At 46.1% G+C, this 14,616-nt stretch overlaps 1 protein-coding gene across 1 annotated transcript in view; it reads right to left on the bottom strand.

Moving 5' to 3' along the window:
- Positions 1 to 14,616, bottom strand: part of mbd5 (methyl-CpG binding domain protein 5) — a gene marked incomplete at its 5' end in the record, with an annotated part of 56,166 nt that overhangs the window by 18,514 nt on the left and 23,036 nt on the right. Inside the window, 2 exons of the mRNA XM_084335583.1 lie at positions 6,978 to 9,266; positions 14,270 to 14,447. Of these exons, the coding sequence (XP_084191709.1) occupies positions 6,978 to 9,266; positions 14,270 to 14,447 (2,467 nt within the window). The remainder of the gene's footprint in view (positions 1 to 6,977; positions 9,267 to 14,269; positions 14,448 to 14,616) is intronic.

The raw sequence follows: 14,616 nt of genomic DNA, 5'->3' as shown, positions 1-14,616 counted from the left end.
GCCGGCTCGCATCAGAAAAGGGTGCGTCTGTCCTAGTGAGAACGCTCCCCCCCCGTCCCCGGGGACGAACCTGGACAGCTGAAATAGGTGGTTCCGGGTGCACGCCAGTGGGAGCGGGGGAGGCTTTTGTATCAACTTGCTGACACACAACGTCGTTACTTGCTTGAATTTTGGGCAGATAAAACCACACAGCAACAACTGGACAATACCCACAAAAACGATATTTATGGGCAATTTGAGAGTTCAGACCTCAACCAAACAAGCATGTGGAGCCTCACAGCTGAGCTCAGTGGATGAAAACATGAAGCCACGTTACAAAGCACAGCACTTCCCTGGCTCGCATTAGGCCTGGCAATTTTGTTTGCCATTGCTATGTCTATACATTGGTTTCTTGTTCGAATGCATTTATTTCTATTAGACCAGTGGTGCCCAACCAGTCGGCCGTGGTCGACCAGTAGATCAATGACATGCAATATAATTGCCACGAGCGATGGGATAATGTTAGCTGCTGAACAGGCTAAGCTAGCTAGCGTTAGCCGTTAGCTTAGCGTTTGCCATTGCTATGTCTACTATACTTTCTTGTTCGAATGCATTTATTTCTATAGACCAGTGGTGTCTCTAATGTTATCTAGCTACTGATAGCTCCCGATATCATCAGTTTGGTGCTGGCTGGCTAACTAACGTGAGCTAACGTTAGCTGCTAGCCACAATGCTATACTGTTATACTGGCATATTCCATTCACGTTAGCATGTAAGCTAACAAAATCGGCGCCGATGAGACTAAACTCTGCTTTTGGTGTTCAATTGTGTTGATGTTAGTTTTGTTTCATCAACAAATGAGAGGCAGAACACACAGTGAATGTATCCGTTTTGTTTATTGCACGTTCTTTGCTGAAAAATAAGTGCTACAGTGGCTATACTAGACTAGCTTAGCGTTAGCCCTGGGAAACGCTCAAAAGCGGACTCTACAACACCATCCATTCGTGAGAAAAGGGGGTGGGTTATATTGACAAGGCTTGACAACAGAGGTTCAAATATAACTTCATATTTATTGGTTATTTGTTTATTTTATATCAGCATCCAGTCTCCACCGCTGTGTTAACACTCTTCCTGTTTACATTTTCGAGCGTGACATCATCGTCTACGGCAAGCGTACACGCTCAAAACGCAAACCGTAAACAGAACCCGGAGCGAACCAAGACTGAAGTGTGTACACAAACTAGAGGGGGGAGAGGGAGGGGGGAAGTTCGCACCCTAACCCGGAATGAGGACGGTACGGACCCGAATGGTGAGTGAGAAAGCACCCTGAGCTTCCAGGTACCTATACCTACATGACTGAGCTTCCAGGTACCTATACCTCTCTACCTACATGACTGAGCTTCCAGGTACCTACTACCTATACCTACATGACTGAGCTTCCAGGTACCTGTACCTCTCTACCTACATGACTGAGCTTCCAGGTACCTATACCTACATGACTGAGCTTCCAGGTACCTCTACCTCTCTACCTACATGACTGAGCTTCCAGGTACCTATACCTACATGACTGAGCTTCCAGGTACCTATACCTCTCTACCTACATGACTGAGCTTCCAGGTACCTATACCTCTCTACCTACATGACTGAGCTTCCAGGTACCTATACCTCTCTACCTACATGACTGAGCTTCCAGGTACCTATACCTACATGACTGAGCTTCCAGGTACATATACCTCTCTACCTACATGACTGAGCTTCCAGGTACATATACCTCTCTACCTACATGACTGAGCTTCCAGGTACCTGTACCTCTCTACCTACATGACTGAGCTTCCAGGTACCTATACCTACATGACTGAGCTTCCAGGTACCTGTACCTCTCTACCCAGGGGGCGAAACTAGAGAGCGCCACCCGCCATTTGCGCTCAGTTTATACGTTTGGCGCCTCCCACTATGAGGTCAGCCCGCCGTGTGGCGGCCAATCAAATGGTCATGTGAAAACCGAAAATCATGATCAAATTCTGAGCGGAGTTCTCACTCGCTGTCTGAGCACAGACACGCAGCGCATTGCTGCTCCTAAACCTCCCCTACCTGTTTCTGTATGCTGCATGTAAACACACAGTCACCGTGACTGACGTTAGTCTAGTCAGAGAGACCTCCGTGAGCTGATGTTAGCTACTGTTACAAAATGACCCAGTCAACTATTCACTTTTAGTTTAATACATGAGGCATTGTGTAACGTTATCCAGCTGGCTAGCTACTGATAGCTCCCGACATTAACAAGTGTCCAGTTACATCGCATCAGCATGCGGGCTGCTGACTAGGGTCCAGGTGCAGCGCAGGAGAATCCTTTCATGCTGAATGTAAGAGTTTAGGGGCCAGCTGTAGCGCCGGAGAATCCTTGCTGGAGCTGGAGGCCACTCGAGTATACACACAGACAGTGGAGCTGTTTGCAGACAGCGAGGTGGCGATGTCTCGCAGATAATACAACTACAAGTATGATTATATAATATATATATTTTATTAAAAAAAAATATATATAAAATAATTATAATTTTTTTTTTATCAAAAAAAAGTTGGCAGGTAAGAAATCTGCTTGGCGGGTAGATTCTTCCCATCTACCCGCCACTGGCCGGTGAGTCAAAAAGTTAATTTCGCTCCCTGTCTCTACCTACATGACTGAGCTTCCAGGTACCTATACCTACATGACTGAGCTTCCAGGTACCTGTACCTCTCTACCTACATGACTGAGCTTCCAGGTACCTATACCTACATGACTGAGCTTCCAGGTACCTGTACCCCTCTACCTACATGACTGAGCTTCCAGGTACCTATACCTCTCTACCTACATGACTGAGCTTCCAGGTACATATACCTCTCTACCTACATGACTGAGCTTCCAGGTACCTATACCTCTCTACCTACATGACTGAGCTTCCAGGTACATATACCTCTCTACCTACATGACTGAGCTTCCAGGTACCTGTACCCCTCTACCTACATGACTGAGCTTCCAGGTACCTATACCTACTAGGGGGATGTGCATCTCCATCACTGAGGAGCTGATGCGCATCTCGATACGGTGCCAACTAGTGATGCACGATATATTGGCCGCCGATATAATATCGGCCGATATGTAATTTCTGAAAATAAGTTACAAAAGTTAAAAAAATATGCGTTTTGGAAAATAGCTCTTTATTTGATTATCATAAAAAAGTGTTTTCTATACAGAGATATCGACATCGGTAAATATCGGTATCGGCCAGAACAGCAATATTAATATCGGTTATCGGTATCGGCCACAATTTTCACATCGGTGCATCACTAGTGCCAACGATACGATACATTAACGATACATTTGAAGCACCGGGCGATGCGATACGATTCACCCCTGTTGAGATACGATACGATTCTATACGATTTGATTCAACATAATGCGATTTGGGGCGATACGATGCGATTCAACACGATGCAAAATAATGATAAAATTGAATGGTATGACAGAGGATTTGGTTGTATTCCTTATATGCAGCTTATATTATTATTATTAAAAATAAAATAATCTACTGTAAGACAATGTATATAAAAACTCTTGGGTGCCTAAGATTTTTGCACAGTACTGTGTTTTCTATCCACTTTAGCTAAAAACACACAATGTATATATACACACTACTGTGAGACAATAATACTCACACACAAAGGGATAATGGCTTATAGCAGACTTAATGATTTTATAATATTTCAGATAATGAAATTAAATGTTTATCATCAACTATCCAGTTAGTATTTATTGTAACGTTTGGCCACTTTAAATCATTGAACGGAGAGAGAGAGAGAGAGAGAGAGAGAGAGAGAGAGAGAGAGAGAGAGAGAGAGAGAGAGAGAGCACGTTTGCGTTTGAGCGTTATGCTCCGTAGCTAACCACACCATGATGGCATTTTATAGTTTAGTAATAATTATTATTATTTAGAAAATGTTTTACAAGTCGATTATTAATTTCAATATAGAATATTCGTTGACAACCCTACAAGTACAATTAGTTACTGCACACTACATCACCCCTGAGTGGAACATGGAAAGCCAAACCTTTCCCCACTGTACCGAAAACCCGTACCAAACATTGACTATTTGACTTCAAAACCGAGGTACGTACCGTACCGTGGTTTTTGTGTACCGTTACACCCCTACACAACAGTGAACAAGGACGACACAAACAAAACAAATCAAGGCTACATTTTGTATCCTTTGGAATACAATTTAATTTTTTTATTTTAAAGCCTAGTAGCAATGTTAAGCGGAGGGAGCACCCGATCAACAACAGAAACTCAGAGGGCTAACGGTGCGACAGAGAGACACAGGCCCTGTGGCCGGGTGGTGGTGACTGGAGCAGCTGGTGCAATAATGCGTAGCTTCAGGCCCCGCTGGGCAGCTGTGTGTGCTCTGTGTGTGTGTGTCTCTCTCTCGCTTCTCCCTGTCCTTTCTCGTCCCCTCTTCCTATCTTTTTCTCTCCCCCTCTCTCACTTCTCCCTGTCCTTTTCTCTTCCCCGGCCCTCTCTCCCTATCTTATTCTCTCCCCCTCTCCTCTCTCTCGCTTCTCCCTGTCCTTTTCTCTTCCCCTCCCTCCCTATCTTTTTCTCTCCCCTCCTCTCTCTCTCTCCGCCTCTCCCTCTATCCTCTACGACCGGGAGCCAGGGCTCAAACCCCCCCCCCCCCCCCCCCCCCCCCCCCCTGCTATGATATAGTGATGGCTGTTGCCGGGGAGGTTGCCATGGGAACCAAGTGATGATTGGTGGTGCTGTCCGCGGCTTGTTCCAGGCTGCCAGGAAGCTGGGGTGGGGGGTTTAGCCTGATGAGGGATGGGGTCAGCGTTGGTGGTGGGTGGCAGGGGGTCTGGGCAAAGGGGTTTACAATGAACTTAGAGCTGCTGGTGAGCTGTGTTAGGGAGGGTGTGTGTGCTGAAAGGAGGGGGGCTCTAAGATTGTTTGCCATCTAGAGACAGATGGTGAGAGTCTAAAGCACTGCGGCCACTGGCTACAGGCTACTTTTAAAGAAGGGCCGCGTCGACGCGCCAGATTTCGAATGCGTCATCTGAATTTGTTAAAGCAGTTTTGAATTATGGGGAAAATCTGAAGACGTTTTTGGAATTTCAAAAATTTCACAGACGAGGAAAACCAGGGTATCTGCGGGTTTCAACAAGTGAAATATAAGACTTTCTAAGACCTTTTTAATACCACTTATTAAATAAATTGAAATTGAATACCAATTTCACGACCATACTAGCTAAATAAATAAATAAAACATAGCGAAACTGAACTGGCGGCTGCACCTGCGGGACTTGCGTGCCGATATAAAATGTTCAGCGGAAGCTCTCGTTGGACACACCGGAGTCTCAGTAGCCCCGGAAAGGAAACGACTCACTTGAATAAAAAAAAGAAATTCAATATTTAATATGACTTAATCTCCTGAGAATTATGAATTGAATACTTTTTAATACACCGCAGATGAAAACAGTAAAAAAAAATCTTTTAAAAAAGAAACAGGGCAACTGCCGATGAGAACGTAAGGCCTAATACAGGACAGGAAGAACACATGGCTGATATCTCCACTCCCAGCCGTGAGAGCAGAGTCAGACGTCACTAGGGATGGGTACCGAATTCGGCACTTTTGAGGTACCGAACCGAAACACGTCGGTACTACCGAGTATCGAATCAAGTGAGAAACCAAAAAAAAATTAAAAAAAGTTTTTTTATTATTATTTTTTTTTTACTTTTTTTTTCCATGTCAACGTTCACACGCACAATATATGCTTACCTAGGATTTGACTTGATTCAACAACAAAGCAGTCGGAGCAATGACAAGCCGAAAACTGTCGAAATTGTAGTTATTTGAAGTTTGGATTTCTTTTTTTTTACGACTGAGGTAGGTAAATTAAATTTCTTGAGACTAAAGTACCGAAAAAAGGTACCGTTGGGTACCGGTATCGATTCACAGGTACCGGTACCGGTATCGGTTCAAATGTGAAAGGTACCCATCCCTAGACGTCACACACTCTGCCAGTAATACAGTCAAATACCACACTGGGAATAAATAGGGGGAGAAAAACACCATCCATTCAGTGCTGTCAAAACACACAGTAGCACACGTGCACACATATGCACACACACACACACACACACAGCCCAGAGGCCTAAATCCCCTTCAAAGGCTTCAGCCAGGGCTCTATTCAGGGCCTGTGGTTACTATAGCTACCGGCTAGCTGGGAGAAGCTCTTTAGAGCCGTTTTCCTTAAAGAGTAATGCAGATCCCGTTATTTGTAGTGATGCTAGCCGCGTACAAGTAAAACAAAGAGAAACACTGGCTGACTGACAATTAGCTCTCAGCTTACCGTGATGAGGCTGTGTCAGTGAACTCAAGATATGCCGGCAGTCCGATTGGCCGAGCCTGGCGCCCGTCAACTGGCGAGGTTTCATTTCACTCAGAAATGCCATTGACATACACCCACTAGCCCATACCCCGTCATGTATAGGGAATAATGGAATGATATTTGACAGGCCAGATGTCCCGGCCATTGTGGTTTTTCTATATCCATAATAGTCAATAAAGACCACAAATATGTGTCACGTGGCATTAATATCTAGAATAATAGCATGAGAAATGTAGCACTGATTATATAAGAGGTCAACATCTTTTGAGTCTAAACTGTGTGAATGTCTACCGTCATATATCCATGTAGCGTTAAGCAGCATCCTTTGAATCCAGGCAGTCCAACTGTCAACAGTGACCATGTGTAGCAAATCATATCACTAATAAAGTAAGAAGTAAATACTCAATAAAAGGACTCCAAGTTAATATAATAAAAATAAATAAAAGACCATGAAAAATACTATGCTATGGCTACATATAAAAAACTAAACAATGGTAAACATGCACTGATCTTCTAGACAAGAATGATAGTGATATTTAGAGCTGATGTAACGTGCTGAATCAAGACGTCTCACCTGTGTCCGAGAGGGCCTGTGCACAACTCCCATCGCCGCCGCCGCCGTGGGCCATGATCGCCATGTTGGGCCGTCCCATGCTGTGGAGAAGCTGCTGGGGGTGTGGCCCGGGGTGAGAGAGCGGCGGAGGGTTGGGGTGGCCCAGCGACATGCCCTCAGGCCCCATGGGGCCACAGCTCTGCATGGAAGAGGCCTGCATCTGGACCATCATGTCGGGGAACTGGCCGGGGTGAGGGTGGCCGCCCCCGGGGGAGTCCATGTTCCCGCAGTGCTGCATGCCGTCCCCCGGGGGGCCCCGCAGTCTGTGCTGAGCCACGAGGCTCTGCTGGGAGGCCCCGGGGTTCATGGGGCTGCCGTCGCCGTAGTGTAACTGGGCGGCCGCCGGGGGCCCGAGGCGGTGGCTGCTGCCGGCCAGGTTGTGGGAGCTCTGGCAGCTCATGGACTGGAGGAGCTGGGCCATGGAGGTGTTCGGGGGGAGGCTGCCGAGCCGCGCCACCTTACGCAGCTGCTCGGCCGAGCCGGGCCCCGGCACGCGGGGGGGGCCTCCCGCCACGCCGGGCTTACCGAGCATGTTAAAGCCCACGTTGCCGCCGTTGTTGTCGGCCGCGCCGCCCCCCGACGACTGCTTGCGTTTCCGCAGCGGGTCCCTCTGATGGGCCAACAGCTTGTCCCGCAGCGCCGCCCGGCCGCTCTGCCCCTCGGGCACGGTGAGCAGCATGGTGGAGTGAGGCGGGAGCATGGGGTTTAAAGTGCTGTGCCCCTCAGGGCCCCGAGGGCCACTCAGAGAGCCGGGGTGCCCGCCGCCACCTCCGTTAACCACCCCGCCCACCCCGCCACCCGCCATACCGCCGACAGAACCGCCACCCATGCCGCCGGCGCTAGTGCTCCCGCCGGCACCGTGTTTGTTTTGATTTGCTAGCTGTGCTTTGGCTGCTGCCGACAGTAGGCTGCTGGCGGGGAAGGAGGCAGCGTTCTGTTGGTTGAGGATCTGGTTGAGGGGCATGCCCAGGAGACCCGGGTGGGTGGCCGAGGAGGAGGGGGAGGGGGAGGAGGCGGGGGAGTACATGGGATTGCTGTGCTGCGGGCCGGCGACGGGGTGACCCATTCCCGACAGCAGCTGGGGGGGCACGTCTTTGTACTGGTGCAGCGGGTCGGCTCTGTGGGTGGAGGGGCTGGAGGGCACGGCGGGCCGGGGGGAACCCATGGCCGACCTGGGGGAGCGGGGAGGGACCTTCATGCCGCTGCCGCATGGGGCCTGGTGTCCCGAGGGCATGGCGAAGTTCCCGTGGTCGGAGGAGGTGGAGGAGGAGCGCGAGCGGTGAGGGGAGGCCTCCATCCTGCTCAGAGCGGGCCCGGCCATGTGGACAGGCGAGGTGACGGGGGAGGGGGACATGGAGGAGGTGGGACCGGCGTGCTGAGTCCTCTGCCCGTGGCCACCGTGCCCCGTGGGCACAGGCTTCACCGTTGGTACAGGCAGGTTACTGGGCAAGGGGACGATGGCGGGGGGGGGGATGTTTACATTCATCATTGGTACCTGAGAGTGGACACTAGGCTGGAAACTGGAGGGGTTTGGGGCATGGGTGGGGATGGGGTTCAAGATGCCCAGGGGGTCTTTTTCAGAGGTCATTTGCCTCTTCTGCAGGGCGCAGGAGGGGGGTATGGATGGCGGGGGCGGTACGGGGTGCAGCGCCGGCTGCGTTTTGTGGTGAAACGCCACCCGCGACACGTCCATCCCGACAGGGAAGGCCCCCCTCTGCATGTTCACAACGGGGCTTTTGGCAGTGGCGGTGGGGGAGAGGGGCGTGCTAGTCCTCCCGGCCATAGCGCAGGACGGCTGGCCGGCCGGGGACCCGTGGAGCATCATTATGCCGGGGGGCGAGGAGAGAGGCGTTCTGGTGTTCCCGTGGATGGAGCCGGGGCTGTGGGCTCCTCCGGGGAACCCACAGGGGTTGCCCCTCGTGAAGCAGTCGGGGGGGCCGCCCAGAGCGTCCGTGTCGGGGGACCGGGAGCCGTCTCCGTACAGCCTGGAGCCGGAGGGAGGTGGGCTCAGCAGGTAGCCGGTGCGGTACGGAGACTTGGGGCTCGGCTCGCCGCTCCCCAGTCTCTGCTGCCTGGGGTACCCGGGGTAGAGTTCCTCCTGGGGCAGGTAGTGGCGCTGCTGTGGGCCGGCGGGCAGCATCATCTTGAAAGGGTTGTTGCAGTCAGGGACCACCGAGTTGGGCAGCAGGCCCTCGTGGGGTTTGTTCCTTATTGCTCGATGAGTTGTGGAATGGACCATGGGTGTCACACCTTCAGGCCAAACAAAGAACAACAGAGTTACAATGAGGAACCAAAAACCCTTAAAAGACTATTACAAGTAGGGATGGGCGTCAATTTTAGAATATTCAAATTGTCGTTAAATTATAAAAAAAGAAAAAAAAACGTGAATATCGTATTTTTTTTTATATTTTCCCTTTTTACCGGCAACTACACTGTGTAGAGCAGGGGTGCCCAACCTTTTTTGAACCAAGATCTACTTTTTTATTTACCACCTAGCCGAGAGCTACCAGCCAAAATTGTATATTGTAAGCCGTCATTTGAGGCTTTATAAAAGCAGCATAATGAACACAAATCTGTCAGTGACGAGTCCGACCTCATCTTAAGGCGAGACACTGCAGGTGAATAGTCAAATATACTTTTTTTGTTGATTTTGAGATTTTGTTATATTTTGCTTCCTAAACATGTCTTCTATGAAACTAGTGACAATAAAACGTCAATAACACACATTTAGTTGTTTATTTTACATCATTTTGCCTTATTGCATCCATAAATGTGCACATATTTAATGGAGAAGTGCCTCATTTGCATATATAAACATACATTTCAGAAAACTTGCAATATATTTTTTCTTAGTTTATATGTACATAACAAATTGGGAAAGTTTCATAGTGATATCTATTCAAATATTTTTTGCCTATTAGGGGGTACTACACTGTACTACACTGTTTGTAGCCTGTGTGTAGTTCTGTTCAGTTCAATAACATCATTATTATTATTATTATTATTATTCAGTTTTCAGGCATGTGTTTATTACTAATGGTTTGATTAGGTATTGTGTTTGTAAATATCTGTTTAAAAAAAAAGTATGGCATTTTACAATACAGAACTTTGAAGGCGTTTTCCCAAAAATGAGTTTTAAGAGTTTTTCCTCATACTCTGAGCCAGAAATCTCCACTTCAGTAGCACTCACATACACCAAACCTTCCAGTTCTATTCATATCTATGTTCTGAAGGTATTTACAGAAGGGTTTGTTGATATCGCATTCATACCCTGATTTATATCACATTTTATTCCTAAAAACATGGCGAAATATGGAATTTTACCATAAAAATTGACTCAATGGAGTATTTTCTGATTTATGGAGTGATAAAAAGAGATATCCAAAATCCCCTCTGTAATAACCTTTGGCTCTAATATGTCAACAAAATGAAACTATAATTTTGAAAATGGCTTTATCCAATGTTCAGATTTCTGTCCTGGAATTATATGCAAATTAGTGCATATTTAAGTAGATCATGCCTCATTTGCATATTTAAACATACAATTTCAGAAAACTTGTAATACAAAAAAGTCTTGTCTTAATATAAGTAATCAACTGGGGAAGTTTCATTGTGATATCTATTAGTTAATTTTTTTACCCTATTCACCTGCAGTGTCTCCCCTTAAATAACAAACAGCATTGCTTGTTGTAGTTAACAAAAAGAGGCAGAGTTGATTTATAAAAAAAAAATAAAAAATGTATATAATCGAATTTTATTAACACTTTAATCGCCGTTGATGCTGGAACACGTCATTCCCCGCCATGCTCATTCTGCCGAAGATGCTGGACATATCAATATTTCAAAAATCTGTGATCGAAATCATATTTCTCCCCCGGAGACATGAGATGTACTGGTGAGCCCCTATCAACTCTCTAACGGTTCAAGAGCGCCATCTGGTGGCCGATCGGCGGATCGCCCAGGGAAGAAACAGGAAGTGGAAGCTGGTGCTCATTTCAATTTGGTCCGATCACTCGGTAATAGTCCCAGGACTCGAGCTGATCACGACGGATAGTGATCGGTTACCAATAACTCGATAAACAACATGATTTGGACGTATATACTATTATACAACCTGGAAATGGATCGGATATTTCGACATCCCATAATAGAAAAAATTCTGTTCCACGCTCATCTCCCAACGGCGAGAGGAAGCTACGGTGAGTTTCAGCGTTATTTTGTAATGTCTTCTATACTAACTGCTCTAATGATCATATCACCCACACTAGATGAATGATATAACGTTGCCCACGGAATTATAATCGACATCAGATGATCAGTAGTAACTTCTAGAACCACGTCCATTTGACATTTTTTATCTCGCACAGATTCCTACCAAACTGTATTTGATCATCAATATAATGCATTTAGGGCTATAAATCAAGTTCTAAAGAAAGCTGCAGAAAACGATACAAACATACTTATACTTTAGACCGTATTTTAGTATGAATATGTGAATGAAAAAGTATAACGTTGCTACACCCTGAACAATAGATATAAGACGTTGAATGGGTCAATTTAGCAATACAATTTAAAAAGTTATAGCCCTGCAAAGAAGGGGAACTTCTCCATGTTAAATAGGGCTGGCGAGGGATGGTAAATTATGAATTTAACCCCGGCGATCAAAGTGTTAATTGAGATCTACTTGAAATCAGCCCGCGATCTACCTGTCGATCGCGATCGACTGGTTGGGCACCACTGGTGTAGAGGATCGAGAAGGGACCCTATTAACTGGTACACCGCTGAACAGCATGCTGGGTACAGCTCGCTAGCTAGCCAGGTAGCATAACAGTCTGTTAACACTTTGATTGCCTAAGGCTAAATTCATGATATACCATCCGTTGCCATCTCTATTTGTCTATGGAGAAGTTCCCCTTCTTTGCAGGGCTATAACTTTTTAAATTCTATTGCTAGATTGCCATTATTAGGGCCCATTCAAGTAGGGCTGGGCGATATGGCCTAAATATGATATCACGATATTTTCTGACCTTTCGGCGATACACGATACGCATCACCATGTTTTTCTTTTTTTCCCCAAACAATTCATTATGAGGCTTACCAAGACAGTATTTGAGTTTGCAAGCTAACATTAAAGACAAAATAAAATACCCATGCATTTAACATTTTTATATTATATATTAGATTTAGATTATTGGATTATTAGATTATATATTGCATATATTTAGCAATGAGATATTATATGATTTAGATATGAAATATGATTAATTGAAAATGGGGGACCCTGATGTAAACAAGACGAAAGTCTTTCTCTGGTCTGCATCCTCCAGTCCACTGTTGACTGTTGTTGTATTGAGCTGTACTGTATTGTACCCATGCTGCAATTTAATAACGTTTTCATTCATTCAGTCGGCAAACAGAATCATTTTGATTGACAGTCGCGTCTGCCAATTACGTCACATCGCTTGCACCCGCCCTGCTGTTCTTAGCACCAATCGGCAAGCGCGTATTCATTTTTTACTTCCGCCATTGGAGAGCTCAATGACAACAACAATGGCAGCGGTAGCTCGCTGCGGCCGACGTTTAGCTTTTAGCTCCGCAGGAAGACTAAACGACTGGAGGCATAATGATTTTACTGCAACGGATGTTATAATAAAAGCCTTTCCATACATCTGTCTGATTGAAAACGTTATTAACAGACCGCAGAATGGGCACAACTGAGTCAGCACGGGCTGAGATATGAACGACTAATGCTTGCTATATCTAGGTCGACCTCGGTCGTTGCTATGTAAATACGCTGATGTTATTGAAAGTGTAACTATATAACGTTAATGCCACAAAACGAATGCCTTTGTTATCATAAGTAGTAACTTTTGATGCAGTAGTGTGTGTGTGGGGCGGCGCTGTTCAAAAGTGTCAACGTGTGGACCAGATTGACGCGACACAAGCCTCTTGGGCAAAACATCACGATATCCACGATACGTTTAAAAAGTGTATCGTTAATGAACTGTACCCGATATTTATATAATATCGTCATATCGCCCAGCCCTACATTCAAGGTCCTATATGTATTGTTCATTGTGTAGCAACGTTAAACTTTTTCATTCACATATTCATAGTAAAATATGGTCTAAAGTATAAGTATGTTTTCATCTCTTTCTGCAGCTTTCTCCAGAACGTGATTTATAGCCCCAAATGCATTATATTGATGATGAAATACAGTTTGGTAGGAATCTGTGTGAGATAAAAAATTTCAATTGGACGTACTTCTAGAAGTTTCTACGTATCATCTGATGATGACCGGATGGGCGGGGGATCGTTTATAATTCCGTGGGCAGCGTTATATCATTCATCTAGTGTGGGTGATATGATCATCAGAGCAGTTTATATCGAACACGTTCAAAAATAACGCTGAATCTTACCGTATCTTCCTCGCGCCGTTGGACGATGAGCGTGGAACTGAAATATTCCTATTATGGGATGTAGAAATACGCGATCTATTTCCAGGTTGTATAATAGTATATACGTCCAAATCATGTTGTTTATAGAGTTATTGGCAACGGATCGCTATGTATTGTGTCGAGATCGAGTCCCGGGACCTATAGAGAGTGCCCGGAAGTAATATGGACGATCAGCACTTCATCCACATGACTTCCTGTTTGGCGCTTCTGCCGATAGGCCACCAGATGGCGCTCTTGAACCGCTAGAGGGTTGAGAGGAGGCCAGCACTGTGTCTCAGGGCTGCGGAAGAAAAATATGATTTCGATCACAGATTTTTGAAATATTGATATTAAAGACGAGTTACGGCGTCCTCGGCAACTTGAGCATGGCGGGGAAGGACGCCTAAACACGTTTTCGGCACTTAAAGTGTTAACAGCTGGGAGAACAGAAAAGAAAGATGAAGAGAGAGAGAGAGATGTTACATTGTAGCAACGTTTTGTACGTTTGCCATGTTGTTTCACTAAAGCTCACACATTTCAAGCATTGGTGATCTTGTTCAAGCATCAGTGTTCAGAATGAATGCTTTTGTTCCCGGAAATATGCTAGCGTTAGGTGTTAGCAATGACAGCAGCCAGCTAGCTCGCTTATTGGATTAGCTCACGTTTGCTATTAAGTAAAAACAAAACCACACGTTGACGTGGAAGCTAGTTTTTTCGATTAGTGAGTTTTGCCCATCCCTTGGTTTTCAAATCAACACATTTCAAATCGATCTTTAGGATCATATGACATGAAGGTGCGGTAAGTTTGACACTCACTCGTACCTCCCCCTGGACCGGTGAGCGACAGAGGCGGGTGAGTCTCCATGCTCCTGTGTAGAGTTGCCACGGCCAGCAGCTTCCGCTTGTGGATGCACAGTTTGGTGACGTCCTCGTCCGCCCGCACGTCCTCGGCCGTCCTCTGCTTGACCATAGCCCCTGGGTCAAAGTTGAACACCTGAGGATGTGATAAAGGAGTGGATGTTATACAACTTGCAAAGGAATCTTTCGGGGTGTGTAAGTAATAACTCAATATCAAGCATTTCAGTTGAAAGACAAGCGAGAGAAAAAGGTAAGAAAATGAATTTATTTAAAAGAGTGGTTCCCCTCTGGTTACTATAAATGTT

Source organism: Notolepis coatsorum, assembly GCF_963971535.1.
Source record: "Notolepis coatsorum genome assembly, chromosome: 1".
In the NCBI taxonomy this organism is placed as follows: Eukaryota; Metazoa; Chordata; class Actinopteri; order Aulopiformes; family Paralepididae; genus Notolepis; species Notolepis coatsorum.
The sequence above is the reverse complement of the archived record's forward strand: the minus strand, read 5'-3'. Positions and strand labels throughout refer to the sequence as shown.